The sequence below is a fragment of the Prenolepis imparis genome, unplaced genomic scaffold (genome assembly GCF_030444845.1).
Source record: "Prenolepis imparis isolate NDT839.2.m4 unplaced genomic scaffold, iyPreImpa1.0 SCAF_338, whole genome shotgun sequence".
NCBI classification, from domain to species: domain Eukaryota; kingdom Metazoa; phylum Arthropoda; class Insecta; order Hymenoptera; family Formicidae; genus Prenolepis; species Prenolepis imparis.
The window spans coordinates 5,099-23,551 of record NW_028141496.1 but is presented as its reverse complement, the minus strand read 5'-3'; the positions used below and the strand labels follow the sequence as shown (position 1 = coordinate 23,551).

At 43.0% G+C, this 18,453-nt stretch overlaps 2 protein-coding genes across 2 annotated transcripts; one reads left to right on the top strand and one right to left on the bottom strand.

The window, feature by feature from the left end:
* The first annotated feature begins 3,083 nt into the window (after nucleotides 1-3,083).
* LOC145948337 (uncharacterized) lies at nucleotides 3,084-4,546 on the top strand. Its single transcript, XM_083058041.1, has 2 exons — nucleotides 3,084-3,365; nucleotides 3,405-4,546. The coding sequence occupies exons 1-2, from the start codon at nucleotides 3,112-3,114 to the stop codon at nucleotides 4,225-4,227; spliced, it is 1,077 nt and encodes a 358-aa protein (XP_082914167.1). The 5' UTR covers nucleotides 3,084-3,111; the 3' UTR covers nucleotides 4,228-4,546.
* Nucleotides 4,547-9,100: 4,554 nt separating this feature from the next.
* LOC145948338 (uncharacterized) lies at nucleotides 9,101-10,911 on the bottom strand. Its single transcript, XM_083058042.1, has 2 exons — nucleotides 10,883-10,911; nucleotides 9,101-10,076 (listed from the first exon to the last, which is right to left on the bottom strand). The coding sequence occupies exons 1-2, from the start codon at nucleotides 10,909-10,911 to the stop codon at nucleotides 9,101-9,103; spliced, it is 1,005 nt and encodes a 334-aa protein (XP_082914168.1).
* Between the last annotated feature and the right edge of the window lie 7,542 nt (nucleotides 10,912-18,453).

Below are 18,453 nucleotides of genomic sequence, written 5' to 3'. Positions count from 1 at the left end.
TTGGTCAACGGGTTGTACTGGATCACGCGATCATGTATGATGAGACAGTATGCAGTTTCTTTTTCTTGGCGCAACCGGATGATTGGATATTAGCGAATGTCGACGTTGTTGTTGTTGTTGTTGTCGCTGGCTCCGTAAAGATTGTATTATCTCTCGTGTCTTTCGATCCGTTCAACACAAGCATCTCCTACGCCGCACACGTACGTTATCGCTGTCGTCGTCGTACGTGCAATCTAATGGTGATCTCTTCTCCTCGAAAATCGAGCAATCGTCTGTCCTGGTCGACAACGCGTAACGTTAAATCCGTAATGCTCCGCGCGATGATCGGCAAGTAAATGATGTGCGCCGGTGTTTCCGATATCTTATATTCTGGTGGTACCTCGGTGGTACCTCGGTGAAAATTCATGTATCGTATGAACGAGTTTGCCGTTGCTGTATGCGCCCGCAGTCACGTTACACTCTACGCGGATAATGTTCACGTTGATAATGTTAATCGGCATGTCCGACTCGTACCATTTTCGCGGCTGCAGTATACGGTTCGAGAATCCCAACAGCGATCCAATGTTGTTAGGCTTGTTAAAATTCATTCTGTAGGCACATTTGATCTCGCACCTCATCGTTTTGTAATTAGCGCGGAGCACTATCGGGTATTCTTCATCTTCAAAATCACCATTGTCAATGTGTTTTTTATCGTCATCACGAACTGCGTGTCGTGGACGTTTTCGTGAAATTGCATGTTTTAAAAACTCATGTATCGCTTGCAGCTTGTACGATCCCTCGGGAATCGTAATTTCCGCGTCATCTTTGCCAAAGTAAAATTTATTATTCGAGGAATTCACGTTCGATATTGTGTGATAAGTCTCAAAATCCGCTAGACCGAGTTCGTATTCATCATCGCTCAAATCTATGGCGGGAAAGTAGTTTGCCGCGAGGACGCTACTCTTTCCAGTCAGCGTGAATGTCATAGACATATCGGCAAAACTGTTTAACGAATACTGAGTTAAATAATGCAATGTCCGTCTTTAAATTCACGTGTATCGACCGTTCGGAGAAACTGCAAACACAATTGTCCACAGATGCTCTTATCATAAGTTTGAACAGGTGTGTGATTGTACTGTATCTTTGTCACGTTCCGCCCGAAATATTGCACCAATTCATTCGGTGGTCGAAGATTGCCAAAACTGTCGAAATATATAGCGCGATTCCCCCTCTTTGCGTACGCCACCCAATGAGTACCCGATCCTTTAGCGTTATCCAAATTTATGATGCTGCTCTCGTTTTGATATATATCACCGATCGGTAGCGAATCACGCATGAAAACACCTCTAAAGTATGGAATGCGCATACGTTTTGCCAGTTGCAGCAATTGTATATTAGTAGTTTCGCCCTTTGGCATTTTTAGCGTCTCTTTGACGTTTTTTTTTTCCCCCTTTTTTCTCGTTGAAACTTCTCGTCCAAGTTTGTATGGAGCGAGATACAATCCGTGACCTTCCATGGCGCGATTGTGACGTAGCATCTCTTGCAACTGACGTTGTGCAGCTTTTCCATCGTTCACCATCTTTGCTACACCAGCCGCTCCACCAATCATGGATCCAAGCGCGCCCAACATTGGTAGAATCGGTAATACACCCCCACGTTTCGCTACCGGAAATATCCGTTTCTTCGTCGTCTTTTTCTTTGTCTTCGTCGTCGTCTTCAGGCCCATACCGAGCTTCGTCTTGGTTTTCATCGCTGCCCAGACAGCTGTGGCGGCGGCTCTTTCACCGAGAGTCGAATCTCTCGCAATGATACGAGTTCGCGCTTTGTCGGCGAGTACTTTATCCGCCACGTGTCTCTCGGTGAGATCGTTGCTCCGAGAGTACGCAATATCGTGTTCACGGCACGCCGTGTCCAATTAATACCTTGATCGCCTCTGGCTAATCGCTTTTGTAGCCGCGTGCCCGGACCACAAAACTGATAGCCGGGGATATGGAATTCGATTGGAAGTGCGTTTATTGCGTGATTTAATAGTCCTCTACCTATTTTTTTCGCTGACATTCGCTGCAATCCTTTATCATCGGCGCTGGACCGTCGATGTGCGTTCGCTGCCACGGTCGATTGTAATGTTCGAAACAGCGGCGACAGGCCTGAATCTCTGGATCCGCCTTTATGTGTTCCGGAAGCTTGTCCCACACGTAGTGGATGTGATTTTCACATTGCAGTAAAACTGCTTTTGGCACAAATTGCAGCTGTTCGGCGCTTAAACCGTGAATATCGGAGGCACTTGTTAGCAGAACAAACATTTTTTCGTTACTGAACGATTCGTGGTTCCGCGCAGCTATAAATAGGCAAGCGTTCGATTCAATCGGGGAGTGGGAAAATGAGATTCGTGCGACAACCTTTGACGATACGCGTGACGAATTGCGACGACAGATTACGCTCGGTGGGGGACAACGCGGAGATGCGCAGACATGGTACGATGTTGCCGACTACTATACGCGCGATCATATGCGGCCCCTCGAATTGCGGTAAAACTAACGTCTTGATTAGTTTGATAGAAAGCCCGCACGGCTTCGAAAACGTGTACATGTACTCAAAGTCACTGCAACAGCCAAAATATCGCTATCTGGAGAATTTGTTGACGTCGATCGAAGAAATCGGCTACTTTACATTCTCCAATAACAGTGACGTCATTCCACCGAGCGAGGCATGTCCAAACTCGATTTTCATCTTTGATGACGTGGCGTGTGACAAGCAAGATACGATAAGAGAGTACTTTTCAATGGGACGCCACTCGAACATTGATTGCTTCTATCTCTGTCAGACGTACGCGAGAATACCAAAACATCTTATACGCGACAACGCGAACTTACTGATCTTGTTTAAACAGGACGGTACCAACTTGAAACACGTGTACAACGATCATGTGAATACCGACATGTCGTATGAAGATTTCAGTAAATTATGTCGTATTTGTTGGCAACAAAAGTATGGATTCCTAGTGATAGACAAGGACAGCTTGCTTACAAACGGGCGATACAGAAAAGGATTTAACGAGTTTGCGATACCGCAAAACGATTAGTCGCTGCCGATATTCTGTCGAGAAGAGTGAAACGCGAACACTCTGCAGACATGGCTGATAACCATAACATTCGCGAGCGTGAAAAGATTGCGAAGGAAATTGTGAAAACGAGCGAATCGATCCGTAAGAAACATCGTGCTTTAAAGACTGGTAAGATCGATGACGATATCGCAGTCAAGACTCACTTTAAACCTATTATCGAACCACTACAAAAGATTGTCGACAACGCGAGCTTGATCGCAGTGAAAAACGAACCTGAGAGTAAAGCTGACGTGAAAATTAAAACGTTACCCGCTGTTAAGCGGTACGAGGAGGAGGAGGAAGATGCGACACCGAAAAAGAGAAAACGACCAAACACAAATCGCTCATCGACATCACGTACATCGGACGGATTTTTACTGGATGAACCACCGATAAGCTCTACACCGTCCACCTCTACACAGTCCGCGACAACGAGAATCCTACCATTTACAATACCCGAATCACTCGCAAACGAAAATGTTTTCGAAACCACAAGCAATTCACTTGAAACATCCGTTCGAAACACGTTACAAACGTCGGAAGGTCAAGAAATGTTGCGAGAGCACTTCGGACCACTGGGACAAAAATACATGGGTGCTCTCCTCGGTGGCGATAAAAAAAATGAGATTGATCACGTATATGGTGTCTATTTCGAAAAGGATGGAATGTTGCTCGGTAACAAACAATTCGACATGGATAAATATGACTCTATAATTATAGACAAAGTAAAGTACATTGGTACACCTGGATTATACGAACTAGTCTTCAAGAGGATTCCCGATGATGTTATTTACACGGAAGACGATATGCAAAAATACAAGAGCATATTATTGGCGACGAACGCGCATAAACGCAAATATGATGTGCAAGGTCAATTACGGAGCAACAGGGGATACAAATACAAACAAATAATCGCACCGTTGATGTCAATTGAAAAGAAAAAATCTGGAAAGGGTGTATTCATGCCTCAAGCGATGACGCTAACCGACAATAAAATTGATTACGTGCACTGGGACGACCCCAACGAGCTAGTGGATCGGGTACGATTGCTCGATGCTTCGCGCCGAGCTGGCCACAACGCTCACGACAATGAGATCCTGTCGATCATCGAGGAACTTCGCGAAGCAGGCATTATTATAAATTAAACGGGGTCTCGGCAAAACTAATCAGTCGATCGGCGTCATTCGCATCGAAAAATGCCTATCAACAAATTTGGATTATTCGAACGGAGAAATGATGCAACTGGCACAAGCGATCATTGGGATAGATTGGTGAGAAGTTATGTGCGCGGAAACGCTCTGTGTCGTGTCGCTACAGACTATGATGCAAGATCGCGCAAGATTCGTCGTGTAGCGCAACCTGAAGCTGACACTGATGCTGTCAACAAACTGTATGTGGAATCCTGCGTTAAAAGATTGATGAATCAACAGAAAGAATCAGATGAGAAGCTGACTTCGTTCGAGAAGGACGTGCGAGCAGTACAGACTGCGATAAACGAACTTCAACGTACAGCTAATGCTAACTCAAAAACGACCTGAATGAGCAGCAGTGAACGGGTTAGGAGCGGCTATCAAACGGTAATCAAACATCTACGAAGGGTTATCGAACGGCTACGAACAATTGTCGAACTGCTACGAAGGATTATCGAACTGCTATCTAACTACAATGAGTGGTAGTGGTAGTGAACGGCCTAGCAACAGCTGCGAACGAGAGTACGAACAATTCAAGCAGGGCTGCGAACGAGGCTACGAACAAGTCATTAAAGGCTACATACAAGGCTACTATCAACTCAGGAACGGCTGCGAACGGGTCAGGAACGGCTACGAACGGGTTAGAAACGACTGTGAACAAGGCTGCGAACGAATCAAGAACGATTTTCGAATGGGTCAAGAACGGAAGTAAACAACGCAAGAACGGCTATGAACGGCTCAAGAACGGGTCAAGAACGGCTACGAACGGCTCAAGAACGGGTCAAGAACGACTACGAACGGCTCAAGAACGGGTCAAGAACGACTACGAACGGCTCAAGAACGGGTCACGAACGACTACGAACGGCTCAAGAACGGGTCAAGAACGGGTCAAGAACGGCTACGAACGGCTCAAGAACGGGTCAAGAACGGTTACGAACGGCTCAAGAACGGGTCAAGAACGGCTACGAACGGCTCAAGAACGGCTACGAACGGCTCAGGAACGGGTCAGTAACGGAAATGAGCGATAAAACAAGCAACAGTAAACGACGATCGGGAAAAACCGACGAAGCGATGAAACAACATAGTTTGGAGAGACGGCAGTTGGTGAACGAACTGCACGCGCCGGCGAGAAAAAATTTTCCCCGAAGACATGTCATAGTGCGAGGATATGATGATCTGTGGCAAGCCGACATCGTCGAGATGCGTCCGTACTCTCGTTTCAACAAAGGTTATCACTACATACTCACCATCATCGATGTGTTGAGCAAGTACGCGTGGGCCGTACCACTCAAGAGTAAAGATGGAAGCGAGACGGCTGACGCTATCGCCGAAATAATTCGAGATAGCAAGAGATGCCCGAAAAACATGCAAACTGATATGGGGAAGGAATTTTACAACGCTGACGTGCAACGGCTTATACGGAAACATAACATCAATCATTATTCTACATATTCGGTAATGAAGGCATCGGTCGTCGAGCGATTCAATCGTACGCTGAAGAACGACATGTGGAAGATGTTTACGCTGAAGGGAACTTACAAGTGGATCGACGCGTTGCGACTCGTATCGGATTATAACGCGCGCAAGCACCGAACAATCGGCATGCGACCCGCCGACGTCACCCCCGCGATCGCTGATAAACTTTTAAAAACGGTATATAGTAACATAAAGATTGCCGCTCCGGCGAAATTCAAAGTACGTGACTCGGTACGCGTTAGCAAGTATAAGAAACTTTTCGAGAAGGGTTACACGCCAAATTGGACGACGGAGGTTTTTAAGATTGTTAAAGTGCAGCGTACTAATCCCGTAAGCTATCTACTCGAGGACTATCGCAAAACATCTGTCGCTGGAGCGTTTTACGAGTATGAGTTGCATCGCGCGAATTATCCGGACGTGTATCTTGTGGAGAAAGTACTGCGCAGGAGGGGTGACGAGGTTTACGTGAAATGGCTGGGATTTGACAATTCACACAATTCTTGGATGCATAAGGACAATGTGATTTAATTCATATAGACTATTTATTTTAAGAAAAATATAATGTGTACAACGTATAAAATATATAAAATATACAAAATATATGAAATACAAAATCTTTATTAATACATCCTTTCCTTTAATCGTTACAATATATTACACATATGTTACATAACAATATATCATACACACACATTATACTACATTATATTTTATAAGGGTATCTGGTAATGTCCCCATGGTAATGTGTCGGTCGAATCAGGTATAATATACCGCTTATCGTCGTACGGACTTAGAGCAATTTTTGTCTCGCGGATGGTATACATTTCATGCAATTTCGATCTAATACATGACTGCTGACGTGTCATTTCAATCTCTTCATTCAGGCATCGCGTATAATCGTCGAATGTTATACTACGCGCTACGACATTACTTTTGACACCTTTTGCTTTTTTAGTGTCTTTTTTGCCGTCCACCCTCACCGCGTACATTTTTGCTCTAAGCCCGACGAATTCGGACATTATCGCGCCGTTATTCTCGTCTTTCATCAAGCCTGGCACCTTTTTGTTTGCATGCGCTATACCGTACGCGTTGTCAATTGGATAATCGCTCGTATCGAATCTAGCGATATCGCGTTTCATGTTCTCGTACACATCGTCGCACTCGATGTGATATATTAAACTGTCGGTGTCGGTGTACATTATCCGAGATCTTTCACGATAGAGCGGTGACATGTACTCATAGTGAAATTCGTACAGACACACTTTCGATATATCGAGTATACACATACCAACATAGATTGGTTTGTTAAATTTTACTTCTAGTTTACGTAATTCAACGGCGATTAAATTTTCCGAAAAGACGCTCCTGCTATTGAAATTTGGTTTCGCGATCATCGCTTCCGCACCGTATCGTCCGTCCCACTTTGTCAATAATTTTACATCTACATGATTTCGAACGTTTTCCATAGTTTTGCCGAATACCGCGTTGTTCATCAATTTGTACAAATTTTTTTCAAAATCATTTTTCGCTTGTGTTCTAAATGTTGTATTGAGTTCGATGTAATCGTGGAGCCATGCGGATTGAGTAAATTGTAATACGCGATGTATCTTTACGATACGAAGACCGTGACGTGTACACTGCTGCAGGTTGCGATAATGTATGACGTAACGCTTCTTGTCATATAGCGTCGCGAGGAGCTTATCTTCCCGCTTGCCGGGCGGCTTGTCGCGCGTCGGACAGAACGGTAGGTCAATGTGTGTATTGTGTTTATTTTGTGGGTACTCTAGATCAACCTCGAGAATATAACCTGTGAGCGAATCCGGAGCGATCGCGTTAACGTCAAAGTTTGAAATGTCTTCGACCCATCGAAAATCGGCATAAGGCAATGGTTGACACATTGCCCATCCATACAAATTATTTACATCGAAGTACATAAGGTACGACGATGGTTTCGATGAATCATATGACTGCATGTACTTGTTATTAGCATGCGCGTATCTGTTGGAGCATTGACTTAGACCACCGCGTATACCCCGTTCAATAAACATAACCATGTCGATATCAGTAAGCAATTCAAACGTAATATTTGTATGTTTTAGCATCGCGTCCCATGTATACCCGGGAAGAGTATAATAATACGCAGGATCGAGTCCGTAACTCGCGATGCAAGTGTCGCGGAAATTTTCAAAAATATCTGCTAATAACAAGACATCAGTTTTTAAGTACAAATCGCTATATTCGCCAAGAGTTCGAAGGGAGAATCGATTCCAGACGTTCTCAGCGTGCGCGTAATCGCTCTCGGATACAGTGTCACCGGTTAAAGAACTGTAAAACGATTCGCGCGGCGGTAAACGCGTGTCCTGCAGCTTGTCCACGCAGTCAATGTACTCGTACGGAAAGACACCTTTTCGCGTCAATAATTCGAAATTGTGAGCGGATAATGCGGAAAAATTAAAACGTAAAATTTTTAACTTATTCTTATCGAGAAAAGATGCTAATTTGTCAAGACTAGCACTGAGAAATTTGTATGAATCGATGAATCGTAATTTTATGCAAGCTTTCCGATCTTTGTCGTCGTCGTCGGTACTATTGACAGTCTTTGTAAATGAAATGTATTTTTCTTTTGTTATTGGAAGCACATCTACACGTCCTTCGTATGCGGTAGCTATTTCTTTTATGATAAAATGTGTATCATAACCGGATAGATTGTGGAAAACTACAGGAATGACATAAGAGTCTTTGTAATTTAGATTACAGTTTGAGTGTGCGGGACCCCTGTAAAATGACGCCCGGTCAAATGACAATGATCGCGTACTCGATTATCGTCCGGCGCAAACGGTTTTTCACAAATGTGACATTGCGTGGCACTATGAAATTTTTCACACTCGTCTGATGTTAAATTTATCATGGGGACATTATTAGACAAAATACCCTTTATGCGATGCGCTAATTCCTCGAGTTTGTTGGCGAACCACGCGACACAATCGGCACCGCGATAAGATCTGTATGCGGATAATGTTTCATCGTACGAGCATTGCACATAGTATCCAACGCTAAATACCTCGTGATGTTGTTAGTATGACACGTGTTCCGATGTCTTCCTCAGCACACACTCCAAGTCGCCGTACACTACAAACGGAAGCCGCTCCTTTCTGTTGTAGTTCTGTCGAAGCCGAGCCACTTATCTTTATCGCTTGGTAACCGGATAGCGCAGTCATTCATTTCTCCACAGTCCACAATGTGAGCCTCCAACTTTTCGCTCAAATTAAAGAAGTGCAAGCATCTGTGAAAAAAAAAATTACAATTTTATTTACAATTTCATTTACAATTTTATTTACAATTTTATTTACAATTATATAATTTGCAATAAATATACGTACCGATCGCAGATATATTTCTTGTGGTCATGTTTGCTCAGTTGCGAACTTACGAGGCGAGACAGATTTTTGATATACACGAAATGTCCAACGTTGTCGTCCTCCTTCTCCACGTACAGCAAATTCACATGTTTTTCTTTTTTCTGATCGGCGAGTCGTATCGGAAGAATTGATAATTCCTTCTTCCTCTCGATGCCGTAGACGTTGATTGAGATATCGTTTACATGTTCAAACTTTTTTATTTGATTTAACGTTATCGGAAACTCAATGTTTTGTAAATTTAACACCGTCGTATAGTGCGGATATGAAGATGTTCTCTTAGTATATTTTTCAGCGGGGTATAGAGCGGCCACCACTGACCACGCGAAACACGCATTGTCCATTGATAGCACATTAATTACCGCTCTCTTCGTCATAATTTCTCGCGGTAATTTAATATGGCATCCCGCTCGCATAGGATTGCACTTGTTGACGTTGACCGTAAGATCGAGGATTCGTGACAATGCCCATCCGCTATCACGTTCCTGAAACTCTTCGAGAGACGTCAATGTGGTTTCGATGACGTGCCGCTCATACCACTCGCGTAAATCGGACGTGCGAAAAAGTTCATAATTTCTCGTGTTAATACTTTTGTTAGCGCGCTTATCACCTGTCACAAACTCACCGTTGAACACAGTATTTACTTTTACACAGTTGTGTATTTTTATAACGTCTTGCACTTGCTCGAGTACTACACTACTAGCATCTTCCAAAAATTGTCGCGGTTCGATATAGTCTGCGTTAATCACCGCACCGGTCAGTATACGATTTTCAAATGCGGTATCGATCTCTCGCCAAACGAGTCTTCCTGCGTTATTGTCGCCACTGTAATTACCACCACTGGATATAAACTGTCTCTGCAATCGAGTTTTTGCACCCTCGAGTCGCGCGATTCTAGCAACCAAAGATTGTCTATATCCAATGGAGAGTCGCGGACGCTTGACACGGCTGTTTTCTTCGAGCAGTTTGATAAATTCCTCGCAGCGCAGCGCCCATTCAAAATACTCGCCCAAGGTGGCGATTTGATGGGACCGCTCCAACAGGTCGCGTTCAGTCTGCTCGATGTTTTCCATTTTTCCACACTTTTTAAAATCACGTTCTATAGAGCACTTGCACCCACTATTCTTTTTTCGACCGACGTATCTGTGCGCTTGCAAATTACGTACTATGATTTGAAGTGGCAGCAGTCCTTATTATATTTCGTCTAATCATTTCTTCCCCTCTTCATGATTAACAGATTGTTTAATTACATATCAGAAAGGTGATCTCTCTTCATCGCGTTATCGCTTTTGACACAGAGCGGCCGGACATCGGCGCTCATTTTTGTTTATAAAAATTCAAGCGGCCGGACATCGGCGCTCCCTAAACAATGAGAAAGAATTCCGCTTAGGGGGAGGGGAAAGGTTCCGCAAAGGCTGCCGAATATTGACGCGTAATGCAACACGGTCTTTTACCGCGAAAAAAAACACGTCCCGACGTGTTCATTGCGATAAGCGCGACCTCCCAAGATCCCCTCAGATGATGGAGAGGAGGGGGAGGTACCGCGAGGGCGGCCGAATGTTGGCAAAATTATCGCAAAAGAATTCTTCCTAAACAATGAGGAAGAAACGTCACATATGGGCAGGGGAGGGGGAGGGCGGAAGTACCGCCAAAGCGCGTCGCCTTATAAGGGAGGGGTGGGGGAGGTATCGCGAGGGTGGCCGAATGTCGGCGCTCACTTTGCGGTGTTTTGTTTATAATAAAACATGTTAGATAATTCAAAGTAATACAATACGCTGTTTTGTTTATGAAAAACAATACGCGATAAGCGTCTCCCGCACAGCGATAAGCGCCCCCGCCCCGCGTGACGTCATCCCCCTCGCCTACAAGATCCCCCCCGCCCCGCGTGACGTCATACCCCCTCGCCCCGGAGAACCCCCCCGCCCCGCGCCCCCCTCGGAGCCCCATGGGTTAGAACCGGCATAGTATCCCTACTGTCGCTTGCCGATTATCTATTCTCCGGAATATTAGCGGCAGGAGAGCGGGATGCGTTACTCGAGATACGACGATTATCACCACGAGGTGAGTTATCTCTTTGTAATATAACACTAGCGGCTGTGCAAAGATTAAATTCGAGTATAAAATAAAAGCAATATTATAGTATTTTATACAATTTATATTCAATTTTACAATTTTCTTTTTTTGATAGTACAAAGCGGCGGAGGGAGTAGAGGATGTGGACAAAACAACGCGTCTGAGAGAACATTATTATCACACTCGCAGAATAATGAAGAAGTAATCACGAGGGGGGAGAATGAAGAGGAAAATCTTGATAATACTTCGTCTGAGACGGAAGATGGAGAAGAGGAGGTGGAGGAGGAGGAGCACGACAATCGCAACAGCAACCACAACAACAGCAACAGCAGGTCGGTGATAATTTTAATTGTATAAATTTGATTAGTGAAAATGCCCGTAGATTTAGGAGATTTGGGGTAATCGGTAGAGAGGCGAGTTTCGCGATACGTCCATTACCTGAAGGCGGAGATATTTATCGTTCTTTAGAAAATGCGTTTCGAGAAATTCACGAATATGCGATAAATTCGAGTGAACCGGGTGATTATGTAGGATTATCGTTCGATTCGCCGAATTTATCACACGGACCCGCGGGTTTATCCTTTCGTCCAGTGCGTGATTTGACCCACGGGGATATTTGGGACCTTGTGAGCGCGGTAGCGCAGAGCGCGGGAGGACTCGATATCGCGGAACAATTTAATGTACTTATTTACAACATCTCTGTTCCTTTGGGGCGCGGGCGTGTCGCATTAACGCGAGAAAATATCGCGAAGCACTCAATAGTCCAAATAAATAATTCCGACAACTTGTGTTTTCCCCGGTCTCTCGTAGTAGCGCAAACTTATTGCGAACGCGGTAACATTCGTACGGGAGAGTTACACGAAAAATGGAATAGAGTAAGACATCAGCAATCGGCGTTACAGTGCGAGTGGGCGTTAGAATTAACAAAAAATGCCGATGTAATAATATCCGAGGAGGGATGCGGGGTTTATGAAATTGAGCGCTTCCAGCGATATCTCGCCACAGACAATATCGCTATCGTCGTATATAATTTTAGTACTTTCGGTCGCGGTGAGAAACCGTTCTAGGACGGTACAGCGATACTCGCTTCTCTCGGACGTGAATCCTCTTATCCGCTAAATATTATGTATTATGAGGATTCACGTCATTACAGCCCTATATTAAATTTAAAAGCCGCCGCGGGTTCTCGTAATTATTGCGTAGCGTGCAATGTAGGCTTTCGAAACGATAGAGGTAGCGGTCACCGATGCTCAAATAAATGCCCGCGTTGTTTTACCGTGCCGGCGTGCGATCACTCTGACGTACGAAACGTAAAATGTGGCGCGTGCAATCGGACGTTTTACGGTGCAACGTGTTTCGAGCGTCATCGTAGTGAAAAATCATATGATGGTAGATCCGCCAGTGTTTGTAGTGTCCTACGATTTTGCGATAAATGCGGGTGCGTAGTTAAAGCGAAAGCGAAACACGAATGCGGAGTTTCTTACTGCAGATTATGTCATTCGGCGCAACCTCGAAATCATTTATGCTATATGAGGCCTCTTCGACGCGTCGTTAATTCCTCTGCCGGACCATCGTCGTCGACATCGCCTCCGGTAGTAGAAGCGACGACAACGTCAGTAGATACAGCCGTCGAGGAGGAAAAAAGCACAATTGATAATGAGGAAACGAGCACATTTTCATATAAAGACAGAAAAGGACGCGTAGCATTTGTGTTTTACGATTTCGAAACGCGGCAGGACGAGACGATCGAAGGTACGACGTCAGTAAAAAAACACGTTCCGACACTCTGCGTCGCGCAACAAATTTGCGAAGCGTGCGCGCGAAACAATGACATGTCCGTGCGTTGTCGCTGGTGCGGAGTGCGAGAGTTCGTGTTTCGTAATGATCCGGTGAATAATTTTGTCGATTTCGCAACGCGAAGGACGAAATATTTCAAACAAATCATATGCATAGCGCATAATGCGAAAGCGTTCGACGCTCAATTTATTTTGAAACATATTGTGGAAAATAGCGTCAATCTCGTGCCGAAAGTTATTCTGAACGGAACTAAAATCGTCGTATTAACGATTGGACATACAAAGTTTATCGATAGCGTAAATTATATGCCGATGCGTTTATCCGAGTTGCCGAAAGCTTTCGGGCTGGAGGATACAGTGGATAAAGGCATATTTCCGCACTTATTCAATACTGTCGAAAATCAAATGTATGTTGGACCATTACCCGCCGCGCATTACTACTCTCCCGAAACCGAAAGAGCGCGAACGCTTTCTCGCGTGGCACACTGACATGCGGCTAAAAAACTCTGTGTTTGATTTTCAACGCGAGATAGTGCAATATTGCCGTACCGATGTTGATATACTTCGACGAGCGTGCATAGCATTTAGAAAAATTTTTATAGATCGCGGAAATGTATGCCCGTTCGAGGAATATACAACTATTGCTTCGACGTGTATGACAGTTTTTCGGAAAAACTTCTTACACACGAATACGATAGGTGTCATTCCAGCAGGCGGCTACAGAAAAGCGAACACGCATTCGCGTAAAGCTCTGCAGTGGTTGATATGGAAGGAGCGCGAGCTCGGTCATCCTATAAACCACGCAGGGCGTGCACGTGAATATCGCACGAACGACGGCACACTCGTCGATGGTTATTATGAAAAGACATCGGAAACGGGGATAACATCTCGTCACGTGTTGCAATTCCACGGCTGCTTTTGGCATGGATGTACTTCGTGCTTTCCGATAAATCGCGATAGACCGCTTCCGTCGGCTATGAAGCGTAGAGACACGATTGACTCGCGATACGAGCGAACTCTCGCGATCACGTGGCGACTTCGACAACGGGGGTACTTGGTGACAGAAAAGTGGGAGTGTGCTTTCGATCGAGAAATGCGGGATAATCGCGAGATGCGCGAATTTCTCGAGAAGCATCCATTGCTGGAAACAGCACCGCTCGATCCTCGCGACGCATTTTTCGGTGGACGTACGGGAAATATCGCGACACTTTACAAAATTTCGGGTGCGGAGAAAATACGTTACGTAGACGTATGTTCTTTGTACCCGTATGTATTGAAGACGGGTGCTTTCCCTATCGGCCATCCTGTTATTTATATCGGAGATGAATGCTTCACTTTAATCGGAACGGCACCGAATTATAATTTTGACTCTGTCGAAGGCCTCGTACGTTGTACAGTACTTCCACCGCGCGATTTATTTCATCCGGTACTTCCGTATCGCTCGCACGGAAAATTGTTATTTGCCTTATGTCGCAGTTGCTGCGAAACATTTTCGCAGTCGGCGTGTACGCACGAGCGTCCTAGCGAACGCGAATTCGAGGGCACGTGGGTGTCCTGCGAATTACGCAAGGCCATCGAAAAAGGTTATCTTGTGATAAAAGTAAATTAAATTTGGCAATATGAAATTAGTCAATATAATCCCGAAACACGGCAAGGTGGATTGTTCGCCGAATATATAAACTCATTTCTACTCAACTTAAACAGGAAGCAAGTGGGTGGCCGAGCGAATGCGAGGACGATGACGCTAAAGAGCAATATCTGAGGGAGTACGGGGAAACCGAGGGTATTGTTCTCGATAAGCGTAACATAGCGCGAAACCCTGGTTTACGTTCGGTCGCGAAGCTTTGTTTGAATTCATTCTGGGGAAAATTTGGCCAGCGATCCAATTTGTCGAACACCGAAGTCGTTAAAACGCAGCAGCGTTTTATGTCATTATTAACAAATCCCGAGCACGAGATAACCGATATATTACCTGTAAACGACGAGGTAATATATGTTTCGTGGCGATTGCGACAAGAGGCTGTCGTACCCTCACCGATAACCAACGTAGTAATAGCTGCATATACGACCGCGCAAGCACGATTAAAATTATACGAATATTTAGAGCGTTTAGATCGCCGCGTGTTATATTACGATACCGATTCCTGTATTTATGTGAGCACCGGTGATCCGCATGAATATGAGCCGTGCACGGGTAATTTTTTAGGCGATATGACCAACGAGCTCGAGAGCTACGGTCGCGGTAGCTACATCGAAGAGTTCGTGTCCGGTGGCCCAAAATTTTACGCCTACATTGTGCGAACACCCAGGGGCTGTGAATATGAGACTTGTAAAGTTAAAGGAATAACCCTTAATTACGAGAATTCGCGGCACGTTAATTTTAAGAGCATTAAAAAATTATTATTAGCGCGAGAAAAGAATCAAGAAAAAGAAAAAGAAAAAGAAGATGACGTAGGAGAAGAAGAAAATGAAATTACAATAAATCTACGTTATAGAGCAATTCGACGCACCGCGTTTGATGAAATTGTAACGCGGGACGAGATGAAAATATGTGCACCAGTATTGGTAAAACGTAGATTTATTAATAGCCGCTACTCAGTTCCGCACGGTTATTTATCATCGGAATAATAATATTCTTTTCTCGCGTATTTTCTTCGGTCTTCCACGTCTTTCTTTCAAAGTAGGATATAAGAATTTTATACATTTTTTAGGAAAGTAATGTAAATTATTGTAATAGTTGTAGTATTTGTATATAGTATTAGTAATAATTGTAACAATAATTGTAACATTTATAAAATGTTTTGTTCCTGTAATTTTAAGTGTAATAATCTATAAAGAAAATATATATTATGTATCACGTATATGTAATAATATCAATTTTATTTAAAAAGTAGCATAAAGTAAAATTTTGTACTTCAAATTGTCTAATATTTTCCTTCTCTCTATCCTCCCTTTACTTCGAAATAATTTTATTCTTTTCAGCAATAAAACCTGGACATAGCGTTACTAAATACGAGCTCGAACGCACGTGTTTTCTCTTAGGCCTCCTTTGTGACCTGAGCTGCCAATAATATCCGACAATGCGACGCTGAGTAAGCGATTAGTCGAAATTGTAAACGGACGCTGGCCAGTTGTATTTTTTACTTATTTTTTGTTTCTTTTGTTACCGACGGTGCTGACGATATTTGACAATACGACACTGAGTAAGCGGTCAGTCGAAATTAGTGCATGCTCATATTTTTTATCTTTTTTCAGCGCTATACATAGTCACCGGGGCCTATCCGCTCTATCGCTACAGGTAGACGTGCGACGTGCGAAGTGTCATAAACGCCACGACGGCAGCGCTATACCTCGATTTTTTTATCGCCATATTGTCGGCTTTTTTTCAGAAACCCTGTCCGCTCTCCCCCTTCCCCACCAAATACAAAAATCAACCAATCAGCGTGCCGGGCCACTATAGTTAGAGCCTATCATAGACGGTCGGGGTGTCATAAACCCCCACGCCGGCTTCGCTACACCTCGATTTTTATCGCCATTTTGTCGGCTTTTTCCAAAATCCTCCCTACTCACCCACCATCTTTCCAAAAAAAATCAGCCAATCAGAATGCTGGGCCACTATGGAGAGAGCCTATCAGAACCCTGGGTCTAATGACCCCAATAAACAAATAGACCAATCAGCGATCGAAAAGCCGTGTCTAGCCACGCCCCTCTGGCGCCAGCGGCCGAGTGGTGGGGGTTTGTTTTGTCTCGCTATAGTGGCCCATATCTACTTCCTCTCTTCGTCAATAGCTCAAAATTTTTGTTTTTAAGTCTAAAATGTTATACATTTTTTTTTTAATGCGACTTTGGCCCGATATTTTTTTCACGAATATCTCTTGAGGGGAGTCAGAAAGGAATATAGGAATTAAAATTATCAAGCAAAATTCATGCCCCGTGCACATTATACAAGTTTTAGCGAAAAAAATTAATTTTCGCTATAACGCTGGAACATCCGCGTATGGCTCTCATAGCCAATTAATATATATTTCTTGAAAAAGTTCGAAAAGATCTCATTGAGGAAAAAAAAAAAATTTCGGTTAAAATTGACTAAACATTATAAAATATTATAAAAATTTTTTTCGAATTTTTTCAATATTTTTTTGAAAAATACATTCAAAAACAAAAAGTGACCATCTTTTTAATGACAATATTTTTATTTCTCTTCAAGTTATAGATATTTAAAATTTAAAATCAATTTTTAAAAAATGTATACATATAACTCGAAAATCGATAGAGATAAAAATCTAAAAAAACTCATAGAAGCTACTTTCAATAGATACACAAATATGAAAGAAAAATAAAACAAATAAAAAATGTTCGGAGAAAAAAGTCGTTGATTTGGTATGGAATGCCCCATGTACAAATACACATATACATATATTATTCACTCAATCGATCAATCGAATGAATCAAACTTTTCTCGGAAGTTTAAAAGAATAATATTGCCTGTACTTCATTATGTCAACTGATTTCTGCGCTGTGGGCAACTGTTATAATTAAGATTGTATATCTATATTATTTTATTCTATTTTATTTTACATTACATACATATAAACGAGAAAATGGATCAAAAATAGATCTATATTACGATTATTACTGTAAATCAGAGCAGCGGGACTAGATTGTAATGAACGAGACACTTGCCTGTAAAAAAGTTGAAGGAACACATAAACGGCAATACACACTGATAATCGTGTGTATTAATAAGCCACCTGCTTTATTCTGTTTGATGTTTTGAAGATTCGAAGTTTGGTGTACCTATTCAGCCTAGCCTTACTCCACCACTATATTTTTCACAACCACTTTTTCACAACTTTGAAATTTTGTATTTTGAAAACGAAGCAGTTTAGGGCATATGTATATACAATGTTTTCTTCATATAATATGCCAAATGATCCATTTTCTCGATAATTTCTAGATATAGTAGTTCTGAGAATATTGGAGTTTATCGGAAGGAACACATTGAAACTGTGAGTAATCCCTTCTGAGAAGATGCGTTGTGTGCAATCGATAATAAGTAAAAACACTTTGCCAGCTATATTCTTCTTTTCTAGGTTTCACAAGTGTCTTAAATATATTATTATACCAAAATGCGAAACCATTCGATTCTTTCGTTGAGACATTTTCTTGTAGCAACGAGCAATCTGCTCTCGCAATATTCTGACACACTTTGATTTTCATATTCATTAATTTCATGTTTATCAGACTGATAAGGAAATAGTTTGAGTATGAATGGATATTTGGTAAACCTCCTCACAAATTATGTGCAAAGGATATTAATGATATTACTAATTTGCTTTTTAAACTAAGAAAATATATTCCTTGTGAATTTTCAAGGAAGACTCGATCTATAATAGAATGCAAGCGATATAAGGCAACTG

Bases quoted from the DNA above. Each gene is read 5' to 3' on its own strand.
- LOC145948337 (XM_083058041.1), top strand. From the start codon at position 3,112: ATGGCTGATAACCATAACATTCGCGAGCGTGAAAAGATTGCGAAGGAA. The intron at 3,366-3,404 runs GTACGAGGAGGA...ACCGAAAAAGAG, and splicing joins ACGTTACCCGCTGTTAAGCG to AAAACGACCAAACACAAATC.
- LOC145948338 (XM_083058042.1), bottom strand. From the start codon at position 10,911: ATGTTTTATTATAAACAAAACACCGCAAA. The intron at 10,077-10,882 runs GTGAGCGCCGAC...CATTGGATATAG, and splicing joins TATAAACAAAACACCGCAAA to ACAATCTTTGGTTGCTAGAA.